Source organism: Corvus moneduloides, chromosome 6, assembly GCF_009650955.1.
Source record: "Corvus moneduloides isolate bCorMon1 chromosome 6, bCorMon1.pri, whole genome shotgun sequence".
In the NCBI taxonomy this organism is placed as follows: Eukaryota; Metazoa; Chordata; class Aves; order Passeriformes; family Corvidae; genus Corvus; species Corvus moneduloides.
The window spans coordinates 60,210,721-60,235,423 of NC_045481.1; the positions used below are offsets into that span (position 1 = coordinate 60,210,721).

General features: G+C 42.6%; 1 protein-coding gene across 3 annotated transcripts in view; it reads right to left on the minus strand.

The window, feature by feature from the left end:
* NELL1 (neural EGFL like 1) overlaps positions 1–20,996 on the minus strand; it is a 366,267-nt gene extending 345,271 nt beyond the window's left edge. For 2 of the 3 annotated variants that reach the window (XM_032112441.1, XM_032112440.1), the window contains exons 1-2: positions 20,802–20,996; positions 16,662–16,790 (exon numbers count right to left, since the gene is read on the minus strand). In XM_032112441.1, coding sequence (XP_031968332.1) covers positions 16,662–16,790; positions 20,802–20,850 — 178 coding nt within the window. In that variant the 5' untranslated portion in view covers positions 20,851–20,996. The remainder of the gene's footprint in view (positions 1–16,661; positions 16,791–20,801) is intronic. The other variant, XM_032112439.1, reaches the window with a different exon arrangement.
* Positions 20,997–24,703: the final 3,707 nt, after the last annotated feature.

Consider the following 24,703-nt stretch of genomic DNA (forward strand, 5'->3'; position numbering starts at 1 on the left):
CATATCTATGAACTGTGCAGGTATTTCAGCGCACACTAGCCCTAAATGACAAATGGAATTTGGTACAATAACTCAGGGTCACCATCAGTCCTTACCCAACCTGATTTAGACCCTCAAGTCACATCTTCCTGTGTGGATTCAATGCTCTATGCATCACCAGCTGTAGCAACTAAAAATTAAAACCTCAGGCTTTTGCCATTTATAACCCTGAACATATTAGAAGTCCCAGATAAGAGAAATGGAGGAGTTGGCATCAGCTCCATTAGAAACAGTGTAAGAAAATCACCACCACACAGAAGCAGACAAAATGAGTTAAAGAAGGAAAAGGATAATGCTAGGAAAGAAAGCAAAGGTCTTGCCAAGCTTCCTTTGACAGTGACAACAATCCACGGTACGAAGGGAAATACATGACCATTTGGGATGGAATGTTAAGTGATGAAAAATGTTCACCAGTTGTTAAATGCTGAATCCTAATCCATCTGGGGAATAATTTTTCTTGACGAGATGCCTCCATTAGAGGAAAAATACTAAAATTCAGTTCTGAATCAACTCATTTTCTAAAGCAATAGGTACATTTTATCATTCACTAGCCTGCTTGAATACCTTTTACTTCCCTTGGCAGAGAACATACTGCAGAACATATTGCTTTATTGGTAACTTCAATCATTTTAAAGCTATTTGCTTCAACATGCTTTCAGAAGAACCTCTGAACAGTCACTCTGGACAAGCAAGTAGAAATTAATCCTTCAACAACAGAGAATCTGGATTTAAGCTATAGCAATTAAAGAATTGAATATTACAGCTTTTGGACTTTTACCTTGCTATGGGCAAAATCCAATAAAACTGAAAATTGTATTAAAAAAAATAAAACAAAAAATCACCCAGTGCCCCACTTTTTTAAGTCACCAGCTTTACAAAAATGAAAACAAGATTAGAAGCATGATCCAAAACTAGCAACTCTCGGTGTAGGCAGTTCCTAACAGTTGCTGAGGATGAAAACACACAACAGCATCACAAAACCATGCTTGTTCACTGAAGCAGTTGCTTCACCAAAGCCTCTGAGTCACGTGGGATCCAGTGCACCTACTCCCCCCTCCTGCACACTGGTCTCAAAAAATGTCTTTTGAAGAACTGGTTTAAAAAAAAAAAAACAAAAAACCACCACCACAAAAAAAACCAACAACAACAAAAAAAAACCACACACAAAATAAACAACAACAAAAAAACCACCAACCAACAACGCAAACCACCAGGGATAAATGCCCATTCCCACTCGTTTCCACCCTTCTAGAAGCATTCCTCAGTCTACACAAGTCACAAAAATTTCCAGAAGGGATGCTAACACTAATTATGGGGATCTTCTCCAAAACTAATCATTTCACTGCCAAGCAGAGAAATGCTTCAGGTACTTGTCCCTCCCTACTTACCAAGAGCAAAATGCAGATATTTGCAGATACCACCAATTTTTTATTTTGAGCTATGGGGATAAATTCACATAAATTTCTCTTTATTTGCAAAGAAAATAGAAAACTTCACAACATGCTTCTGTTGCAGGAAAAGGCACAGAGCCATGCACATCTCTCTGAGCACTTTGGGAGCTCAGTTGAGCCATAAGCACTAAGGCTGCAGACAGCCCCCACCGTGCTGCAGAGACCCGCTTGCCTGCACTGCTTCCACCCAAGCTAAATGATGGGGTTCAGTAAGCTGGGGGTACTGCCAAGGGAAAATAAATGTAAATTTATGTTAAGGTGCTAAGCCAGCATTTTGTTGCTCTCTGGGGCCCCTGCACTGGAACAGTGGGGACCAGGACCATCTGTTCTACTTGCCAGCAACCCAAAGAGAGGGGTCAAAACACCTTACCCTCCTCTGAAAAACTATGCTGCCAGGGAGGCCCAAAGAGGGCATGATGTATTCTCATAAGCACATCTCTGCTCCTGTGTATTCTCACCAGCATAAGAAGACACTGTAAATGTTTTTGCCTTGCTAGCTCCACTCAGAGTCAGTAATAAACTGTAGGAAATCATGTTCAACAGCACAGCTTTCTAAATTCTGATTATTCATTGTAAATCACTTTTTACATGTTGCTTCAAACAGTGTTTCTCAAGAATAAGATCCGTCTGCAGTGAAATGTTTGGTGATTTTAATATGCAAGACTCCTACAGAGATGATGTCTCATTTTAATTATTGTTTTGGTTTAATGGGTTTTCATTAAATTAGAGGATGGAGCAATTACCAGGGTGAACAGCTAATGTCACAAAGGTAAGTTCCCATGACTATACAGCAAAAGCAGTTCTGCTAGGTGGAAAAATAGTAATTCAATGTAAACTCTACTTTTGCATCATGCAAAACTACCCTTGGCTATATATGCTCATATACTGCTGTCATTTTGATATACATGTTTGTAAACTAGTTTACAAATAGGTCTCTCCTAACAAAATTCATGTAGCATTTAAAATTATATATACATATAAATAAAAATCCTTTCAGGAAATCATTGCAAACCCAGTCCTAGAACTCCACATGCCAGCGGCAGGAGCATTTTGAGTCACTGAAGAAATCAGAGAATATTATCAAATCACAGTTTCTCCTCATCCACTAATTTAGGTGATTTAATGCCTTAGCGTCAGACTCTTCACTTCTTGAAAATTGCCTTGACTTGAGCACCAGCTAGAGTGACCACACTCATGCTAATTAAGTAGTTGTCAGAGAGTCTTAAGTCCTCTGTTTGCTTTATCAGCATTTCAAACTGAACCCTGGCAACTGAGTACTCTGGAACAAACAGAGCAGCAGATACTGCACAAGACCTGGAAATGAACACATGCCAACAGTGAAGGCAGCCACCTCTGCTTCTCCAGCCCCAGCCAGCCAAAGGTGCCTTCAGTGGCAGAGAAACCACAGCGCCAGAGTGCTGTAGCAAATCCTATATCATGAAAATTCATATTGGTTTCCTGCCCCCAGGGCTTTTCCTTGTCTTTTCCACCCACATGGGCAGAATGACCAAGGAAAGCACTGGAATCACCTCTCCAGCAGCACGAGGAGAAGCAGCAGCCTGGTTACACTCAAAGCCCAGTGACTGACATTGTCATCAAACCAACTGGCTGCTATGGACCAAAATCAGAAGCCTGCGGTCAGCTAAGGGGCCTTGGGGCAGGTTTCCTGCTGTCAACAACAGACATCACCTTGCTGAGGCAACACATCACCTGTTACTCAAGGCAGCTCCTTGAACTTACTTCAAGCATTTTAAGTGGCTGCTGAGCTCGTCTTCTCAAGTAGGCCCTGTTGTTTCCTCAAGGGATTCGTGCTGAAATCAAGACTGTTTACAAATGGTTGACCCCTTAAATTAAATTCTTCGTTGAAATGCTCCAGAAGTTCACTATCACTAAAAGCACATAATCTGCTTTTAAATCATGTGAGTTAATCAAATTACATGTGTTGTTAGTTAATTAGTTCAGGAGTCACTGACTGTATCATCTTTTCCACTCTTTACTTATATTAGATAAGGTATCACGTTATTGTGGCTATAAAGATTGCTCTTTCAAAATTTGGAAAATGAAAACATTTTAACAGAAAGAACATGGATTTATACCAGCAACACTGTGAACAGAGCCAGTGGCAACACCAGGAAAATGGAGTAATTGCCAAGAATCATTCCCAGTGTGCTGTCCAATTTTACAGGAGGAGTACTGGCCACTTCAGGGATCTCTTTCAAGAGTATATTAAATACTAATGTCACACACAAATAATGAGCCACTCAAAAATATGGCTTCATGCAAAAGCAAGCTAAACATCTTTTTTCTTCACCTTCTACAAAGCATTTTCAAGTATGCTTGAAGTCACACAAAAATATTAGAGGTTGCTTTTAAAAATTATAATAATAGATACCAAAACTTGCAAAACACGTTCTGCATTTGTTTAAAGGAAACTTAAGGTGGTACCACAAGGTGAGGAACCCCTAGAACTAAAAATCAGACAAAGAAGGCAAGTTTTGCAAATAAGTACTAACTGTAGGTTTGGTCTTACTTCCTTCCACTATAACTCCAAGTGTGTTGGCAATCCAGAAATAAAATATAAGCTTAATAGAACACACAGAGATTAATCCATTTATATTTGTAAGCAATATGTAATCATTCTGATTTCTCATTTAGCACTCTTCTTCTTTCTTCCAGGTAATAATAAATACTGCTCATAATTCATGGCAACAATATTTTAAAAAAATAATCACAAGTACTTCTGAAGTGCTTTATGATTCCTAAGTTTACCACTAATATAAGAGATACAGCCAACAAGTAACACATTTCAAAAAAATTTTAAGTACCAGATTCCACTGGAGCAGGAGAGAAGCTGAATGCCTAAATTACTCTGACTTCGCTGAAAATCCCAGTCTAGCTTCAGTGAGGCCACACAGAAATTACAATTTGCCTCCCTGGTGAAAACCTGCATTCTTAAATGTGTAAACCAAAATACTACTTAAAATAGTTCATTAAAAGGGACATTTCAGCTAAGCAGAAATCTGACTTAGTTTCTTCACTGTGGAGAGAGGTTACTATGCCTAATGCAGCTAACAGACCTGGGTACACCTACACACAGGTTTTCATTTCCAGTCATTTTATCACATGAATAATCAACTAAAGACAATGAAATTATCCTAGAGTTTGAGCAAGCATACGCTGAAGTGCTCTCTTGGTTCAAAAACTCCCAAAGACTTGACAGTCTAAATAGTTTTTTAATTACTTTTAAAGCACAGGTCATATATTGCTAAAATGTTATGGTTTGGGGTTTTTTTATACTCTATATATGATTTATACAAGCATTAAACAACACATGTTTCACGAACTAATTCTCCCTTTTGTTTTCTTTCCCTGAGGAAAAAAATCCCTTCATGTTATTGCTAAAGCAAATTAAATCCTGGGTGTCTGTTTTATTTATTAACTGCATGATAATAGCATGAGGCATAATACATTTGTCAGAGTCCTTCTCTACTGAAGTATAATTTCTGCTGTCAGCCTCTTTATGTTTATACTCAATATTCTAGATGTCTTTGTTTCTTGGAACATACATAAGCACACATTTATATTTTTCTCCCAGAATAAGTATAAACGCTATTGGTGAAGTGTTTCACAACACCCACAACAAAGAGCCATAAATAGCTAACATACTTAGTCATTCTCCATGAGTTTTATATGATTTATTTGAGAGATTTAATAATTTCTTTTAAAAAGTCACAATAATAACTGTTTTATCTTTTTACACCATAATTATGATTTGGAGCATTGCTTTTCTTATTTCACCCAAGCATACCACAACTCATGAATAAAATATGACAACTTTGATAGCATCCATTGCTGTGGGTTCATCCGTAACAGGAAACGTGATTGGGGTACTAAGAGCTCCCTTTTTCTCCATAAGCCTTTGTTTCTGAAAGTAAGCTTTTATTTAAATAGAACTGCCACATGTGTCCCCCCTTTTCTGCGTTTCTTGCCATTAGCAGTAACACCAGCAATAATGTTTACTCTTTTTTTTAATGACTACATTTCGAAGCGATTAGGATGTCACGAAGCAAGACGAGCCGAATATCCTGTCTGAAAACTGGCCCTCACATGATATCAAAAAACATTAAAAGCAATGCCAGTATCAGAGAACAAAAAGCTAAAGCAGAGGACATAATTTAAATATGTGAGCAATGCTATTGTAAAAGAGAAACTTTTTTTTCTGGCTCCATAATTAGTTACAATGAAGGAAACCTAAATTACTTCCACCATTTCCCAAACAAGATCGCTGTACCTAATACTGCAGGGTCCTCCTACCACAGCTTGTCAGTACATTTCCTTAAAAGGAAGGCTTCGGGTAAGAGCAATACACGAGGTTTCCAAATCATCAGCATTTACCAAATTATTCTACAAATATCATGTTTCAAGGCTGTGCTGCTTCACTTTCCAAACAGCATGATGAGCATCTGTAGAGTCCTCCACAGACGAAGAAAAATTATGACACATACACACACAAACCCCACTCTCCTCCCACATATCTTGGCTTTGTTATTTTCCCCAGTCCCCAGGAAGAGGCTGTAAATTTTGAAAATTATTATTCTCAATGAGCTGAAGTAGAAAGAGAGAAACAGAGACAGATATTAATGCCATCTGTAGACAGCCCATCATAGAAGCAACAAGTATTTAAACTCCAAGATCCAGTTTTAGGTGTATTTCACTCTTAGAAGATCCTTGCTATGTTCCAGTTTACAAAAAGTTTTTTAAAAATGAAAATAAAAAAATAAAAGAAGGGAGCTACACAATAGAGAGCTAAGCTTTACAACACAAATTTATCTCCTTTGGAAGCATCTGTTCCCACTGATACCAAATGGAAAACTCACAGTTTCAGAGGGCAGAGGGAGGAGTCACCTGTATGTGCAAGGGAAGACAGACTAAAACAGTCCCTGCAGCTGTAGTGATCCTATACTATTTTTCCTATTTACAGCACAGGGGACCCACGACAAACTCTGCTGTAATGTAAGACATGTTGCCACAAATGAGGGAGGATGGGGGACAGAAAAGCTGCAATGAGAGGTTTTTAGGAAGCAAAATCAATTCTGAGCTACAGGACTTACTGCTCTAAAACAGTGATTCCCAGATCCCTGTTGTCAGAATTACAGGACCAACTTTGCTATTTTAGCAGATACACAACCTATAACAAAGGATTTCACCCCATGTTAGAGTGGGCATCAGGTGCCAAAACCAATTTTTGCCCATTATATTAGAAAAAATAAAAACCTAATGTTCTGCACTTTGTATCATTGAATAGGCCACAAAAAGCAAGGCAATCACATGATATAATGCCATAAAACCAGCACAGTATGACATGAATGCTTCATGCCATTTATGTGGTGAAAATGAAAAAATAACAGAAAAAACGTTCCCCTTCTGTGTCATTTATACACCCACATGGCAGGTGGCTGGATTATTCTACAATTTGGCATAGAAGAAGTAGGTTGAGGTCTCAAGTAGCATCTAATCTTTATTCTTGATAGATAGTTCAAGACAGCAGGATTTTTCACCACAGGAAATGGTCCATGCCTGGCTCCTTTATAAGGTCTGGTTGCATCTGCCCTTGTGTACTTCTTTAAGGTACAAAATCTTAAAAAAAATCTCATGTGATAGTAATTTCAAATAACACCACTTCCTCTTAGGCAAAAGATGTAGCTGTGTTTAGAAGTAATTTAATCAAGTTGGCCGAGTGTAAATATTTTTCTCAGTTATTAACAAGTTTCTACTAAAATTGGTTTAAAATTAAAGATTTCACCCTTGGGGTCAAAATACACCATAATGTGCCACTTTGTTTCATTGCCTACAGTGAGAACTCAATTCTTGAGCATTGCTTTTCCCATCCTCTGCATTTCAAGCAGTTTTAGCTCAGCAGTTCCTACTAATGCTCCAGTTCTGTTCTCTTTTAACCCAGCACCTGTCCAGCAACCCAGAGCTGCAATATGAGGTGCAGGGGCTGGGGCAGGATTCTTTACCCACACTACTCAGGGACTTGCCCCAAGGCAGCACAACTCCAGTGCCAACTCTGCTCCACCCCAACTTCCCACAGCTCTCACAAGCATCTGACAAGATGCTATAGAATATTGTTACTCCACTTTAATACTTGTTTACTAAACAAGGAGCTAATTACAGTATGATATGACTTAAGAGTATCCATTTGCCAAAATTGTTGCACGAAAAAGAATTTTTGTTGTATTCTTATTCTGATGAAGATACAAGAAACTCAAACTGTTATTCTTACTTTCATCTGAGCTACTTTCATTTTAAGGACCTAGATGTTCACATGGTGTGGAACACCCTTACTAGCAGCATCAGAAACTAATTTCTGCATCCCCCTCTCAGCCCATTAAAGAGCAAAGAACTTTTGTTTCCTTTCTGCTTATCTTCATGATAGGACTTTGTCAACAGGTTGCCAGAAGCATTCAAGGCTTTTAGCACACTACAGAAGTACTGAAGTGCTTATCCCACTTCCCCTCTGTACTCACCATCGTGGCAAATGAAGACAAGACAAGTAGCACAATTACTGCCTCCCAGGAAAGCAAAAATAACTGTCAAGGACAGAGGCAATGTGTGCTCAGAATTGTCTCCTAATCATTACAGACATGATGGGAAATTCAAAAAATGTCAAGTAACAGAAGCCAGCATGACAGCATTCAGGACGGGGGAAAAAAAGGAAAAGTAGAAATTGGTCACTGTTGTTTAGTGTGACTAGTTTTCTATTTTAGTCTACACTTACTCCGAAGCAGGGGGGCAGGGGTGTTTTAAACAAGAGAATACAGAATGAGAAACTCTGAAATGATTTACAAGTTATACCTTCATATCAATATGCTGGATAAATTTTACACCTAGACAAGTTTCTAACAATTCAAACGTTAAACAAGAAACAGCCAAGACAGGATGGGTATTTAAGAGTATTTTAAAAACTACCTCTGGGAACTGACAAAGTTAATAGTAGTTTATGTATCTTCAAAGCCTCAAAGCATTGTTTAATAATTATGTCTCAGGTGATCTTTAATTTTCCCCACTGAAGATGATTCATCTCACTCAACCCCTCCTAGCTCACTGTATTCAATTCCAGATCATTTGTCTGTTCTGAAAATGGTTTTTGCAAAGGTAAAAACCCACACTTAGACTAATGGCTTCACTGAAAGAAAAAAAATTGCATTGTGTATACAAAACACATTAAAATATTTGCTCTATTAAAATATATATATATGATTTATATAAGTTAGGCAGATGTTTGAATTAAAGTATCACAAGCACACCTTGCTCAACCCTCTGGGGATGAATATTCCAAAACCTTTCTTAACTACAGCATCACACACCTTTTTCCAGGGGGCTCCTGTCTCACAGTCAATGCACAAAGGAAAGAACAAAGTAAAAACTATTTAACAAACAAGGATCCTAAGTTTTGCTTTATTTTTATTGTTCAAGGCTCACCTTGAACAGTAAATCTACCATATTCAAATCCTCCTCTGAAGGCAGAACACACCATGACCAAGCTACTTATTCCAGCACAGTATTTGAGCCTTCTACAAGTATTAATGAATTCTCCATACCACTGTTGTTAGAGGCATTAGCACCTCAATTTTACAGGTGAGCAACACAGCAAAAGTAAGGTTCTAATTCACTAACACAAACCCCCACATTATCCAAATTGCATCCTCCAAAAACACTTGTTAAATAGCAGCGCACTTGTCAAATACCACGAGTGCTTTACAGCCACATCAAATCTAAACTTTCTGTGCTTTTCCTGATTATGCTGCCCTAATGCAGCCTGCACCATAAGCAAACCTTTACCTAACTCTACTCCCCTGGTCCAAGGCTGCAGTCTTTGTGTTTCCCATCCAGGCCACTGCCTCTCTCTCTCCAGGCTGCTTCTCCCAGCTGCTGTGCACAGCTCCCCTTACCACGCTCTTGATGCCTGCACCTCTCTCCCTTCTTCCTCAAGTTAAAGTCCTTGTATTATCCTTGTCACAATTTTCCTGCCTGGCCATCACCTGCTTCCTTCTTGGCCTGCAGCTCCTCCATACAGCTCTTTCTCACCTCTCCCCTCCCCATGCCCATCTGAGGCCATTTCCTTGCCCTGCCTGTCAGAGTTCACCTCATCCAGCTGCTTCCACCCATGTGCCCAGCACCAGCCTGTGTCACTCCTGGCTCTCAGGGGAGCCTGTTCATCCCAACCATGTCATTGTCACTCAGTCCTTGTCCCTAGACTTCCAGCTTTCACCCCCCTCATTCCCAGCTTCTACAGAGGGAAGAAGGGGTGAAAAGCAGGGAAGGAAGGGGTGAAAGCAGGACAAGCACTCAAGACCCCAAGAAGAGATCAAGGCCTGCTGATGGACACAAGGCCAGAAACCATCTCCATCAGAGAAGTCACAGTTTCCTCCATCCTGCTGGCTGCAGTCAGCCCAGCTGTTGGCATCCTATTTAAATTCTCATTTTAGCTGTGCTTCACAGAGCAGCTCTGACAAAGGGCTAACACCTCTGTCAACACTCTGGGATGGTAAGCAGCTGCCATGGCTCCTAAGGACCAGGCTGGAGCTTGGTAAAACAAGGGAACATCTCAAGGGATGGGTGTGGAGCACCAGTGAGGATCCCACTCTCCAAGGGATGGGCTGGGCCCTATTTCTCACAACCCCACAAGCCTCCATCATAGGGACAGACACACACTGGCAAGAGAGGTGCCCGTGGTTGCTTTCAGAGCCAGCCAGCCCTGTAAACCACCAATTCTGCCATGCCCAGGTGAGAGGGGGATTCTCAGAAGGGAAACCTCAGTGGAAAGACAAGAGAAACAGCCAAAATTAAGCACCAAGGAATGTTACCGCATGACGGGGGCAAGAGGCTGATCCACACCTCAGGTGTCAAGGTGCTTTTACTGACACATACAAAAGCTTTTTATCTGATGGCAGCTGCCTCTCCCTCGTGAACTCCCAGGACGCCCAGGACAGGCATCCCACAGGCAACATGGAGTAAAACCCCAATTTTACTCACCCTTGTAGGAACCAGAGTAGGCCTACGCAGCATGACGCAGCAATGGCAAAATACCTCACTCTGACATTTAAAAAATAAAATAAAAGCTCACAAGTTCAAGGAGCTTGCAGAGTTTCCACAAAGATAAACCTGTGTGGTGTGGTGAGCTGCAGGACACCCCTGTGAGGGGATGTACTGCTGGTTCTGGCCAGCCCCACCTCAGAGAACAGCCCAGCCCCTCGCCCAGGCCGGCAGTAAATCAGGGAAAGTGCATTTTAAAAGGGGGAAAAAAAAAATCTTGTCCAGCTGGAGGGGAGCAGCTGCGCAGGCACACAGCCACAAGTTCAAGTGACAGTGGGCAATAACTGGTTAAAAAAAAAATAAAAATAATAAACAGACATTCCTTTCCAACAGTGCAAGGGTCATCAGCTGCTCTGCCAACTGTCCCAAAGCACATAAAGGAAGGGGCTGCCAGCAGCCTCAGGTGTGCCTGGAGAGTCTGCCCCAAAAGCCCCAGCATTCCCACAAGGTGGGATATCCAGATACACCATCATGGAAAAGATACTAGAGCTACTCTCTCCTGTGACAGCTGAAAGCAGAACTAAGATTTCCAGCCACCCATGTTGTGCCTTCCTAATTTTTCTGCTACTGTAATATTTCTGCTCTGTAAAAACAACACTGCTGATACTTAATATTTCCTATAAACATAGCAGGAGAGATCCCACAGAAAGCAATGACTCTTGTCTCATTATCTCACATAAAGAGGGACTGACGCCTGAATTCCAAAATTAAAAGTTTATCTCTCCTGCTCACTGCAGACCTCCCACCACCTGCCCCAGGAAGAATAATGACATGTTTCCTCCCTCAGCTGTTATCTGCTCCCTCTCATCCAGTCCTTGGCTATTTTCTGAGCTCTGCAGCTCACACACCTTGCACATTATGCTGGCGTAACAGAGTTTAACACTTGAAGTGGATTAAAACCTTGGCCATAGTACCCAGGCCACTGAGACTGAGGGTGAGAAGTTCAGCACAGATGGACAAAGGCAGCAGCCTTCACCTGGCCTTGGAATTCAGTGAGCACAGCTCAGTGCTGAGCTGCTGCCCCAAGCACATCACCAGGGCACAACAAGTGTATGCTGAAGACTATCCTACCAGAAGCAGAGCTAGCATGCCTGAAATAAAGGATATGTGCCCACTCCTGATGACAAGATCAACTTAGGCAATTGCTCTTATACACCAAAACAAGGCAGAGTTGGCCAGCATTCAAACCTCTTTCAGTTTGGCACTGCAAAACTTGACTTCTTGGACTGAGATTCCTGGAGTGGGATCTGGAAACACTTCTACTCTCTAAGTGAGGAATTAGTCGAAAAAAAGTCAGGATTCATAAAACACTGAAGGAAAACACCAACAGAGAGGATTGCACTTCATCTGGAAGCTCAAGAGAGTCTTCTGGGAGGCACCTGTACCCACCTTAGAAGTGCAGCTTTGATCTCTCTTTTGGCCTGAAGCAGGACAGTCCTTTTGTTTCAGGAACTCAGCAAGTTTCACTCTTCTTTCACAAAAACACTGCCTTTCCCTGTGCTTTAAGATACTTGTTATTCTTTCACCTCTCCTGTTGGAGCCATGACGGTACAGAAAAGAACTCAGCAGTCTCTAGTACATAGTGGGAATAAGGAACATGACTGAACTCTGTGCTGCAGGAGCTCCAGGCCAGGTGTTTCTCTTAGAAATCCAGTGGGTGTTTAATACAAGTCAAGAAACGGTCAAGAACAAAGCACTGTGTATCTCTAGACTTTGAACAGTACTTGGTGGTTCCTTTTGCTGAGTGCTAAACATAGTATACATAGTAAAAAGACCATTCCTAATTTAAAGGCTCAGTTGAAAAATACTGCCAGATTGCTAGGAAAGGAAACAGCAAAGCCTTAATAAACTTTCGGGGGCGGGGGGAAACTGTTTTTTAAGTAAAGGCTGTAAGTCTCTGTTAGCTCAAAAGAGATGTTGCAGGAAGAATTAAAAAGAAATAGGCAGAGCTGACAGGTTGCAAAAATTTTACTTCCATAACAGGAACTGAACATGGAACAAAAGTTAGACGGGTTAAAGTAATCACATAATTTAACAGCTAGGCTAGAAATTGGTCTCACTCTATCTAGAAACAAGATGACCAGTTAACATCCTCTTGCCTTATTTATCATCAGAGCTTCCCTCTGCCACTGAACTCAAGAGCCTGATAAGCCAGAGTCAGGACAATCCCTGCTTCCCTGCTATCTGAAACAGAGAACAGGACTGAGCCCCATCAAAGGAGCCATAGCTCAGGGTTTCTTAATGTACTACAATTTACATGATAATCCTGTTCTGATCCTGTAAATTTGTCATGTCTGTAAGATACTATTTACAGATGTCTTACGTTCACTGTTTGTAAGATGTTATTGTAAGGCATTAGGTGAAAAATTCATATTTTCCGTATGTTTCTTTAAGGCAGATTTTCCACCCACGCCCAGAACCATTTCCTTGAATTCACTGGAGATAGGGGTCAGACATCAGGATCCTGGGTGCTCCATTCCCCAGGAGCACTCTGGTCAAGCATCTCCACTTGCCCTCCTTTGTCCCTTCATGCTACAGCAACTCATCTGCCCACAAAGACATTTTTCCCCACTCTTGTGTGTATAAATTAAAACATACATAATTAAGACCCCACAATGTTAGGCATCTTAAGAATCAGACTGTTTGCAGAATTGCAATTATGAGTTACATATCTACATTTCCTCTAATTCACACTGTCAGCACTTAGACTGCTTTTTTTTTAAATTTCTTCATTCCCATTTCACTGAGAATGGAACTGAAACATACAAATAACGGAACTGATCAATCAAAAATCCAGCTGAAATACTCTAACAATCAAAGTCCATGCCCAGCAGGACCACTCAGATGACCATATTTAATTATAGGTTTCTATGGTTTTCTGAATTAGGAACAGATTTGCTTGCCCAAAGGCAGCCCACATCTCTCAATTGCCACTTTGGTTCTACCACACTGTCACACAATTTGCAACAGAGCTGAATTTGTTTCTTTGCCTATAAAGCTGCTTCACACAGAAATCTGAGGTTTGGCTGTTAATATCAATATTACTAAAAAATCAGAATACTCCACCAGCTTCACTGGGATGGTCTCAGACTGAAATCACAAACTCTCCAGGGAAAAGAGTCTTTCTACATTTCCTCTAGGATAAATTAAATCATGACATCACTCCCCAGAAACTATGTAACAAACAGTATGTCACTAACTGTAAGAGAGCTATCACTGATCAAAAGCCTAATTAAAAATAATAGTTACCTTTTCTTTTGTGCATATCTTCATATCATCCCCCTTTTTCATTTCCTCTTTTTGCCCCTAAAGGCAACTGAAAGAACGCTCAAAACTTATAGAGCTTTCTCTTTCAAATAGTTTAATTCACAAAAATGAATCTCACTTAGGAGAACATTCCATATTTTCACTTACCCTGGACATATAACTGTCCGGGTTGGGGAAAAATTACCACTTCTCTACCTCAAAGATGTAAACTTGCTGGGACATGCAAAAGAACACTCTCAGTTTTAACAGCTCCAGTACAGCCATCTCACAAGACAGAAAATATTCCATGGGGAACTTTTTTGTAAGCTCAGAGCCCTGATACATTGCTGTCAAAGGTAGCAGGCGAAACTGTCACTGTAAAAACCACATGCCAAAGAACATACAAACTCTTTTTATTTCCTAAACTAGGGAATCCTCAGCAGTGAAAGCCTGCTAGGGAAGAGGTCTTCTTATGTCGCTCCATGTGCAGTAATCATGCTGCCAGGTGAACCAGGTCCAGCCCTGCCCAGAGGCTCCAAGGGCACACTGCAGCAGTGGAGCCCAGCAAGGCACAGCACACATGACCTGCTCACACATGGTAAGGACAAACCAGAGCAGAGCTGTGCTGAGAGGACCACATCTTCCAGGCAGGAATAGCTGGTCCAAGAGGATACAGTAATTCTGAAACTAAGCACTAACTTCCAGACTCTCCTCTCCTCTGGGAGTGTCATGTTGGACAAGGGGTTTTTTTGTAGAGGGAGAACGCATTACTTCTAACTTAGACATAGCAATCGTCCATACATTGCTCCGAGTTCTACATTGGTTTTACTGCATGGCAAGATAGAAATCAAACCAGGAGTATCTCCTGGTTCCAGCCAAAGGACCTGGCACACAGCCAGACTGTAGTTGTACAGTAAGTCACCTCTGTGACCTAAAAAGGGAATCCATACAGCTGCCAACATACAGCTGACATTTAACAAATAACAGATAGGAACAAGAAGGGAAGAAGACAACAGGGCAGCCTCAGACTTCCATCCCAGCTGACAGCAAAGGCCTTCAGTCTTTTCACGACCCAAGGGCTGATGAGCTTTACTGAAGAGTCATTTTCCTGAGCCACCTTCCAGGAAGTTTTACACTAGAGGTGATACTCAAGCACAGGGCTGTTCCTGTGTGCAAGAAGAGTTTCTGTTCTGGGAATTTAAAAAAGCTTTATTTACCTAACTACAGTCTTCACATTGTTTATTCATTTCGTACGGTGAATGTTTGTTTATTGCTTCCCATGAACATTTATCTTTCGGTTTACCTGTTCATATGAATTTTTTAAGTTCCACCTTTTTTACACCAGTCCTAAGTTCCTAAACTACAGGTGGGCAACTCCAAGGAGAAAATAAGAGAATAAACAGAACATCTTCACCATTAACCTTTCAAAGCTACTTTCAGTCTCAATGGTCTCAATCCAAGTCCTGACAAACACATCTCGGACTTCTTCCCTACAGCTCTGACCACCAGTCTGTGAAAACTCACCACAACAGCTCATCAGCATGGTTGCAATTAACTGCATGGAACAGGAATTGGAATTATTAACATATTTAGGCCACTGCAGTTCTTAGAGGAATGACTATACTTTAATACTGTTTGTACATAATACACAAACCTGGAGTCAGGGTATCAAAAGAAAAACAATTGATATCTTTAAATTAAAGGAGTCAATGCTGCTCTTCTGGACACTAATTTGGGAATCAGTGAAAATTAAGCTCCTTGTATCATAAAAGACAGGAAACAAATCCTGAGGTGGTCTCCAGAAGTCTCTCTCCTCTGACTCCTAAACTGGTCTTGGCCAGATAAAGAATGAACTAAGATTAGAGACCCACTTCCTTTATTACTTACAGTAAAGTCAGCTTGGACTACAGATCCAGAACTGAAGCGAAATGAGATCATAATCATTTGCCTCTAAAAACAGCTACAGAAGATAGATATGAAAAAGAGAGACACTAACATGCACACTTCAACACTGAGTAAAGCACAGTAAAGAAAAAACATAGGAAATCTCCACAATAAAAATGTTCCCAATTATGCTTTAATTCACATGTTAATCTCAAGTCATAGAAATGTCTTTCTTGCATAATCAGTATATTGTAGCAACTCACTGCTTCTACTCCTTGGGACATTGTCCCTTAATCTAGACCTTACTTAAATACATTGTAAAACTACATCCAGAATTTCACTCAGTAAAAATACAAACAAAACCAACGACATTTTAAAACATTTCACAAACTTTATGTTAGAAGACTTAATGAAGGGAGAAAAAAAAAAAAAATCACAATTCAAAGTGACTTATCCTGTCCTTGATACTCAGCTTGGAGAGTTAAATACAAAAGTGCTCTATTGGCCACTTTAGCAGTTTTCACAAAGTTGATGAAAGACCTGCTACATTACCAATCAGTGTCAACACATTAAATGCCTTCTCATAGTTACACAGCTTTACTGTGTGTCTCTCTGCATGTATACGACCACAGAGGAAAAAAACACAAGAACACAACAAAGTCCATCCCTTGGAACCACTCGGACATATTTAGTGAGAAATAAATATTGGGCAGCATTGAAAACCTACCCAGAAATATTTCCCTAAATATTCCTTGCAACTACCTGACAGCACACACACACAAAAATATCATCTGTACATCAAGAACTAAATCCAATAAATAGAAATAAAAGAAAGCACCAGTTAAGTAAGACCACCATTACAGGGAATCAGTTAAGCATCAAAGCTCTTATGACCTTATGCAGACAGAAGCGAGATAAGAAAATTGAAGATGTTTCTCTCACCTTGGAATAAAAATGCTTTGCTGGCATTGTGTAGTCCTGACACTTGTGTTACCCCCAGGGTTGTGTTCACCAGATCCAGCTCTGTGATGATATCAATTTGTAAGTCAGGATCCATTCCAAATCCTACAGCTGTTGGAGGCAGAGAGAGTTAGATCAATTTTTATTTCAAATCACGTAATGCAAAGAACAGAGAAGAGTACCTAGCACAGACATTTCTAGTACCTTCCCACTCACACACACACTGTACACAGTAATTACTTATAAGACAGTGGCTCTGCTGCAGGAAAGAGAAGATATTCTATTCCAAGTCTTTCAATTAAACTATTTCCTTCCCAGAGATTTTACTACGCACATGTTAAAACATTCTAAAACTGATATATTTATCCAGTATCTTCATAAGGTGAAAGAGTAATAAATAAAGGAAAACATAACCACCTATGCAAAACGATGAGAGAGATTTGCAGCATTCATCTATTGGCCACACTATTTCCAGGGAGATGTAAGGACTGAAAATTCCTCTCACACTTCCTACCTAGCTGCAACCAACTGACCAGGCCACAGCTCATAGCCTAAATGTAATCCGTTTTCCCAGCTGGACCAAAGAACCCTGGAGGAGATATGGTAGTAGGGCAAATAACACCATCCTGTAGACTAAGAGCCTTGGGTGACTCACCAAAGTGTTTGATATTGCTTCTGAAGCATGCCTCTGTTGTTGCCAAAGCCTACCTACAAACAGCAGACATTCACTGACCCAAACCAGCTGCAGCACCTCTGCGCTGTGGGAGAGCCTACTGGAAAAGTACAAACCTAAACCTGAAATTCATAAAAGGCTTATGACCAGGAAATGCCTGGGTACTCTTCAATCTGGTAGGGACCTGATGGGATTGACAGAAAAGACACAGACTCCACAAGTTGGAAAATGCCATGTTGATGAGCTCAGGGCAACTTGATGGTTAGCACACCAAATTCATCAAACATACCTCCATTTTTCTAGGGATGGGAAGAGGTCAGCCTGACCTCAGTGTTGCTCTCAACACAGCAGTTAAGAGGGACGTGAGATCTGCCTGAGACACAGGTCAAATACCTCATGTGGAATCCAAACACTTTCCTAATGAAATTTTTCAGTAACATCATTAGTAACAGGAACAGGCTCCAAGAACGAAATCCTGACACAGCTGAAGTCAATGGTAAAAGTCCCATTGACTTCCATGGAGGAAGGACATTACCTGTAAGGCATGTGCAGATTGATTTCCACTAAGTGGACTTCACACTTAGGTCTAAATTGATTGATTTGTTATTCCAGGACTATACTTCTGAATCATTTAAGCAGCAAGTACTCTAGTTTGATTCTTTGAAAGGCTCTGAGAAACTACTGAGGTGTACAGAACGAACAAGAAGTTACATATACTACTCATAAATCTTCTGTACTCCAGCACTTTCTCTTTTCCTCAAGGATTAAAAGTTGTTGGAATAACATGTTGTGCTAAGGTAGAGGATTCTACTCCACAAGAGACAGAGAAGTAAAAAATACTGAAAACACAGCTTTAGGAGGTCTCTAGCAACCTTACTCTAGAAAGAAAATTAACATCTAGAGGCATCTGATGGAACTGAAGCTTCAAGAGTGCTGACACATCCATACATACACAGTGCTTTCATAAGGATATGGGGATGAACACCTTTTTCAGAAAATTGGAATTGGAGAATATTAGAGAACTCAGATAAACTTCTTCAAAGGTAAAAGCTTCCCAGATAATCAGCAACATCACCAGGCTTTTAGTACTATCTTTGACTTCCACCCTAGACACTCAGGCACTGAATGACCACAACTGACACTGTCCACATTGGTGCACCAAGAACACCTTTCCCTCCTGGAATAAAGACCAGCACCAAAACAAGAAAGGACTTGTTATTCTTCTAAGGTTTTCATTCAACAGAAATGCAGCACAATGTAAATGGTGTGAACTTACCTATCAGCAAAGACAAGTGTTTGCTGTCCCTGTGAGAAACAAGGGTATGCTGTCCCTCATTAGAAAGGGGTTACATCTATTCAGATCAGCAATAATCTACTAATATGAAGGGAGGTCAAGTAGGTACTAAAACTTGCTCAACAGAAAGGACAAGCTGTGTTCAGTAAGACAAATCTCAACCCCATTTAAGTGAAAGCTCTGTCACAGCCATCAACAGGGTGGGGACAGAAACCACAGTGAGCAAGTATAGGCACTCCCATAAATCACAGTAGCTCCACTGCTCTATTAAAGCTGTTTATTCCAGCCTGAATACCCAAGGCTCAACAAGTATACATCACTGTAGCTCCACAGGTTTCAATTTATGCCAGTGAAGGACCTTGTGTGACAGCTTCGGTGTTCTCCCTCCCAGCTTTTAAAATACTTTTGAAAACAGAGACCATTTCTAATGTCACAGTAACTATTTAGCAAGAGTCTACACTGCTTTAAATACCTAGTCATTTTCCTGAGCTGGGTCTTCAAACGGCAGCAGGCACTCAAAAAACCTAGTTAATAATTAATAAACAACAAATCAGCAGCTTCAGTATGATAACCAAGTCTCCTTTTCCCCTGTGGTCTCCCCCAGTCTATCAGACAGATACCACAGGCATATCAGCCACACTTGCATCTAGTATTTTATGCTGTCTCTCTTCAGTGGAACAAGCAGCTGGAATTACCATCTATTTCTGAAGTAAAAATTAAGCATCAAGCCGTCTGCTCTCACTGGAGAGCTGTGCAACGCCTGGGCCCGATTCTGGATGATGTTGCTTTCAATTCCTTTTTAAAGTAATTGGGCCATTTCCCTTCAATCAGTGGCTTACACAAGCAACACTCCAAATGCTTCAGGCAGGTGGGCGGGAGTAAAAATCATCTCAGGACTTGGTGGATTCGGCCCAATGTGAACTGAAGGCACTACAGTAGATTAGAGGATTAAGCTATATAATTAAGAATGATGTCACTAGGAAATCCCTAAAAGAAATTAATTCTGCCTTACAGCTCTGACAGCTTTTATTCTCTGCTTCTGCCTTTATCACCTACACCCAAGCACCAGCAATCATGCCACGCTCCATCTAGCTAATGTGCAGCCATGCAACATACGGAGCACATTTATAATCTCCTCGACATGTGTAACGTGCTATTTGGGGATGGAAAAACTTTTACTTAAAGCACACTCAATACAACCAAGCCATTTGCACGTGCCCACGTGAAACCATTCAAATGGTAAGGAAGAGGCATTTTGCTCTTTCCTCTCACAACTTCAGTGGCAATTGTTGCATACAAAGAACTTTCCGAGTAGTAGAGTTTTGGGTCCTGTTGACCATTTAAAGTCTCTGTGTGCACTATCAAGGGTAACACCACTATGAAAGGGACGGGCGGTATTTTCTTCCAACTATTTTTATGCCGCATGTCTCTGTAGGTTTTGATGAGGTTATAATTACTATAAGGATTTAATTATAAAACATTAATTCATTTGCACTTCTGATAATTGTGCCGGGTGATTTCCTTGAGAATAGCTACAAGCACCACGGCGAAACGTGCCCCTCAGCAGCTCCAACCGAGGAGGAGCGGTACCCGGGGACCAAGAACAAAGCCTTCGCAAGGAACAAGAAGCGGTACTTGGGTCGCGCAAGGCTGGAGAGACACCGGAGCCGGCACGGCACCGGCTGGAATAACGCGCTCGCAGCCTGCCCGTACCGCCGCGCCCCCCACCCGGTACCGCGGGCAGCTCCGCGCACCGCCCAGACAGAGCCCGGGGCCGCCACCGCGCACCGCCCGCCCGGACCCCGCGCCGCCCGCCGCTCTCCCGCTCCCGCTCCCCGCGGGGCGCAGCCCGCACGCCGCTCTCGCAAAACTTTCCCACGCCTGCCCCCAGCCCCGCGAAGCGGCCGCCCCGCCGGGGCCGAGCCCGGCTGCGCCCCGCGGATCCCCGCGCCCGCCCCGCTCGGCGCAGCGGGGGATGCCCGGCCCCGCCGCGGCGCCTGCCGGCACGGCCGGGGCGGCTCCCGCTCCCCGCCGCCTCCCCGCAAAGTTTCCGCCCGCCGCCGGCACACTCCGGGCGGCGGCCCGGCCCTCGCTCCCCGGGGAGGCGACCGGGGCGGACCCCGGCCCCGCCACTGACCCCGGCCCAGCCCCTCACCTGCCCCGGCGGCGGCCGCACACGCCCAGAGGAGCAGGAGGAGACCCATCGGCGCGGCGCGGGCGGCGGTGCCCGCTCGCTCCCTCCCCCCCCGCCGGCAGCTGCTGCGGAGCCGCACCGAGCCCAGCGGAGCCGAGCGCAGCCTCCGACGCGCGGAGCGGCTCCGGCAGGAGGCGGCGGCGGCTCCGCCCGCTGCCCAGGCGCGGCCCCGACGCCCCCGCAGCGGGGGCTCCCCGCCCGCCCCCCGCCGTGACGCGCGGCCCCCCCGGGCCTCGCCAGCGCCGCCGCCCGGCCACGGCCGCGCACAGAGCGGAGCGGGGGAGCCCCGCGCGGCGCAGCCAGCCCCGCTCCCCCGGAACGGGAACCCCCCAGCGAGAGGTGCCCGCCGCCCGCTGCGGCACGTCCCGCGGCCCAGGCGGGTGCGAGGTGCGGCCGCGCAGCTCCGCCGGCGGCTCCAGGGCACCTTCCCCTTCTTCTCGGCGTAAGAATCAACCTTCATTAACTATTTACTCGTAGTAATAATTTATGCCACGTATGAATAAACACAAAGAAGTTCTGAGATATAATACAGAAACCTGTGCCATTCCTCGGCTTCTTGCATGTCCTTGCTGAACTCCCGTAACTGCGCTTTCATGTCTCTAACGTGTAAAAGGGAGGTAAAGTATTTAAAGATACTCGTGAGCCATATGAGAATCTGCTCTGATAGCTGTTCTAAAACCTGTCTTCAAGTATTTCTTCGTTCCAGCCTTTTAATTTGGCTCGGTCCTTGGCAAGGAACAGCATACCACATGCCTCAGTTATATGCAATGACTCTTCCCTGCAGAACACCTCATTTAATTTTGAAGGACAATTTCCTGGCCCCAGATGATGTTCCCACCCTACCGAACAGGAGCAGAGTGAGATTTCCAGTTGATGTACAGTTCAAAGCCCCAGGATCATCCTCTGTGCTGCTTCCCCTCATCGTGATTTTGTGCTGCACAGTGCAGATTCCAGCCATCTTAAACGTTAAATAATAAGCTGTACATTTGGACAAAGTTAGGATGATACCATAAAAATCATGCCCATCTTAGGGGTGCAGTTGCATTCATACACATTTACATTGGCAAGAGCAAACAGTCTGACTTGGTTGCCTAATTACTTAATTAGTGAGATGTCTGGAAACAGCTGTTCCTGGCTGCCAGCAAGGTAATGCACTCCAGGAAACCTCTGGGGTGGCCACTCAGAAAGCACCTCAGTAATTTACCTCCAGTGCACCAAAACAACTTTTTTTCTTCGACTGTAACTTTGCAGCTTCTTCCCTTTGGCTAGGGTGCCCTGTTGTCAGCCACGGGGCGTGAGGAGGGGTACACACATGGTATACAAGTGTGTGTGGATGTACACCGACACTCTACATAACCATAGCAACAAGACAAAGAGGCAATGGTACCTCAGCACGTGAAGACACACCCCTCTATTCCATCCTGGAAACATCAGTGTTCTGCATAGCAGTTACTATCTGATTCTAGAGATTTCTTTTTGTGGAGCAGGTCTGTATATCAAATTCTTGTTAGCTTAGATCTGTTTGTGCTTATCTGGTAGTAAAACCTGTGTCTATCTAGACACCAAATTGAATCTAATTCAAGTTTTCCATTTTCCACTTGATGCAGAGTCTTAAGTGGATATACAATTTAAACTGGTTGTAGATGATTCTCAGACAGATCTGTTTAACCTAAGTCTGGATTAAATGCCATTTATAAAAAAATTACTGTGGGTACATGCAAAAATTTGCACCATGTTACCAGCTGTAAAGCCCAGTTTCAAACACATCTTGAGCAATCTCATGGATGAAGAATATCCTAACCATTGCTGGTTTGTTCTTCTGTTCACCATAAGCATCCAAAAGCCCACAGGTACTGCAAAAGTAGCACAAGAAGCTTGGTAAAAAGTGAGTGCTCTGAAAAAGGCTGGTCCCACAGTTGTGGCTCTTCCTGTAGTCCAGCTCAATGCCCAAATGATCACACACTTGGAGAGCATTTGGAGAGCACGTATGTTCAGCTGCTCACATGGAGAAAGGATAGGGCAAATGGATGGAAAACAAGAAATCCCCTTCTTACAGCCAACACTATTCTTACACGTCCCCTAATGGCAACAAATCATCTTCCTTTATCACCAGAAAATCTGACCTTCTGGTATGTTCTTATGGGAAGTATAAATAGCTGAAAAGCCTGACTTCCAGATAAGAACTGTGTTCCTGAATATTCATAGCAATAAAAAAAAAAAATCTGAAGGTACTTTTGCAATAGTGAAACGTTTGTCCTGGAAAGTGAGCTGGATTTCAGCTCAGATAATACTCCTATGAATATTGTTCTTGCACTCTCCGTTGGTCATTGAATGCATCTTGGTTTTGACCTAAATTATTGTGAAGTTGCTAACTGTGTGGTGCTAAACCATTAGTCCTGCCAGCCACAAAGCTTGTGACATTTTGTAGTTTGAGGAAGGATTTTTGGTGTCTCTCTGAGTAGTTTCAGGGCTGTCTGCGTGCCACAGCTAAAATGCAATTAAAAGCACTATTACTTCACAGGTACCTTAGTACGTGTGGGCTCCGTTGCCAGCTGCACAGCAAACGCTGGGAGACAGCAGTGCTTCCACCCGGGAAAAAAAATTATCTATATATAAGAAAAATAAGAAAAATAAAAGAAAAACAAAGCCTACCACCTGTAGCTCATGGGGTAGAAAACCTCCTCTATTCACAAATAAGGCTTGCGTCCCTGGAAAGCCTGTCTGCACGGGGATACCTGAGATCCGTAAGAGCCAAGTTTGCTTTGCCGCCAGTAGGAAGCAAGAATTAGCAGCAGCGCTTACACCCAATTACTGCGAAGAGGAATAGGTGGAAAGGGAGGGGGGATTACTACACTCCGTGTTTGCCTTACCCACTGACAAATACTTGTAAAGGACTATAGAATCAGTTCAGCAGGCTAAAAGTATCCACGTTAGAGTTTATAATTACTTAGGTAACTAACAAATACATCAGAGTGAAACCTTACAAAGAGAAATCATTTTTCTACTTCTGTACACAGTCATGGAGCAATACCTACTGCTCTTCTTTTTTTTTTTACTATTTTTAATTCCCAAACACATGGCTAGCTAATGTTCGAAGACTGAAAAGTCTAAACTAAACTTTACAGCTGAATAATCTATTTGGTGTGTGTCCTTCAACCTCCACGCTGACTGTAGGAATTTCAGCACCAAAAGAGTAAAACTATTTCAGACTAAGCAAACCTGTGAGCACTGTAGTAGAACATGTGCCTTTCTTGCAGTTGTTAAGTAACATGCATTGGTTTAAATTGTGGCCATGGTGAATCCATACAACCAAGTTAAAAGGACATGGATTTTTATCTGTTCCCATGAGTTTAAAGATTTGATGCAGTAGATGCCTAATGGTGACAGCAAATGACTCTCTCTTACTCCCAAAATCAGTGTGTTGTATCATTGACTTACACTGGTTGATTTTGGGTGTTTGACACATTCCATGTGCCTCAGTTTTTCCTCCTGATAAGGGTATTAGTGGCACTTAGCTTTCTCTCAGGACTCTCATGATGCTTGCTGGTAACTTTGGACTTCCCCAAAATGAAATCTGCCTGCACAGATAACGTGCAAAGAGTGACTGTAGTCTCCCATCACCAGGTCCTACCAGCTCCTTTACCCACGCAGGCACTTTTCAGAGAAATGCAAGCTTAAAGACAGAACGAAGTACCAGAAGTGGTGAAACAGTCCTGCCACTTAGATATAGAGCAGAGTCTTATGTAGCTTAGAGTCTTCAGGCTCAGACCCTCGCCTGAAATGAATCATGCACTTGGCACGGGTATCTCTTGTGTTACCATTTTTGATGACACGTCCTGACATCGTGCTTCAGCTACTGTATT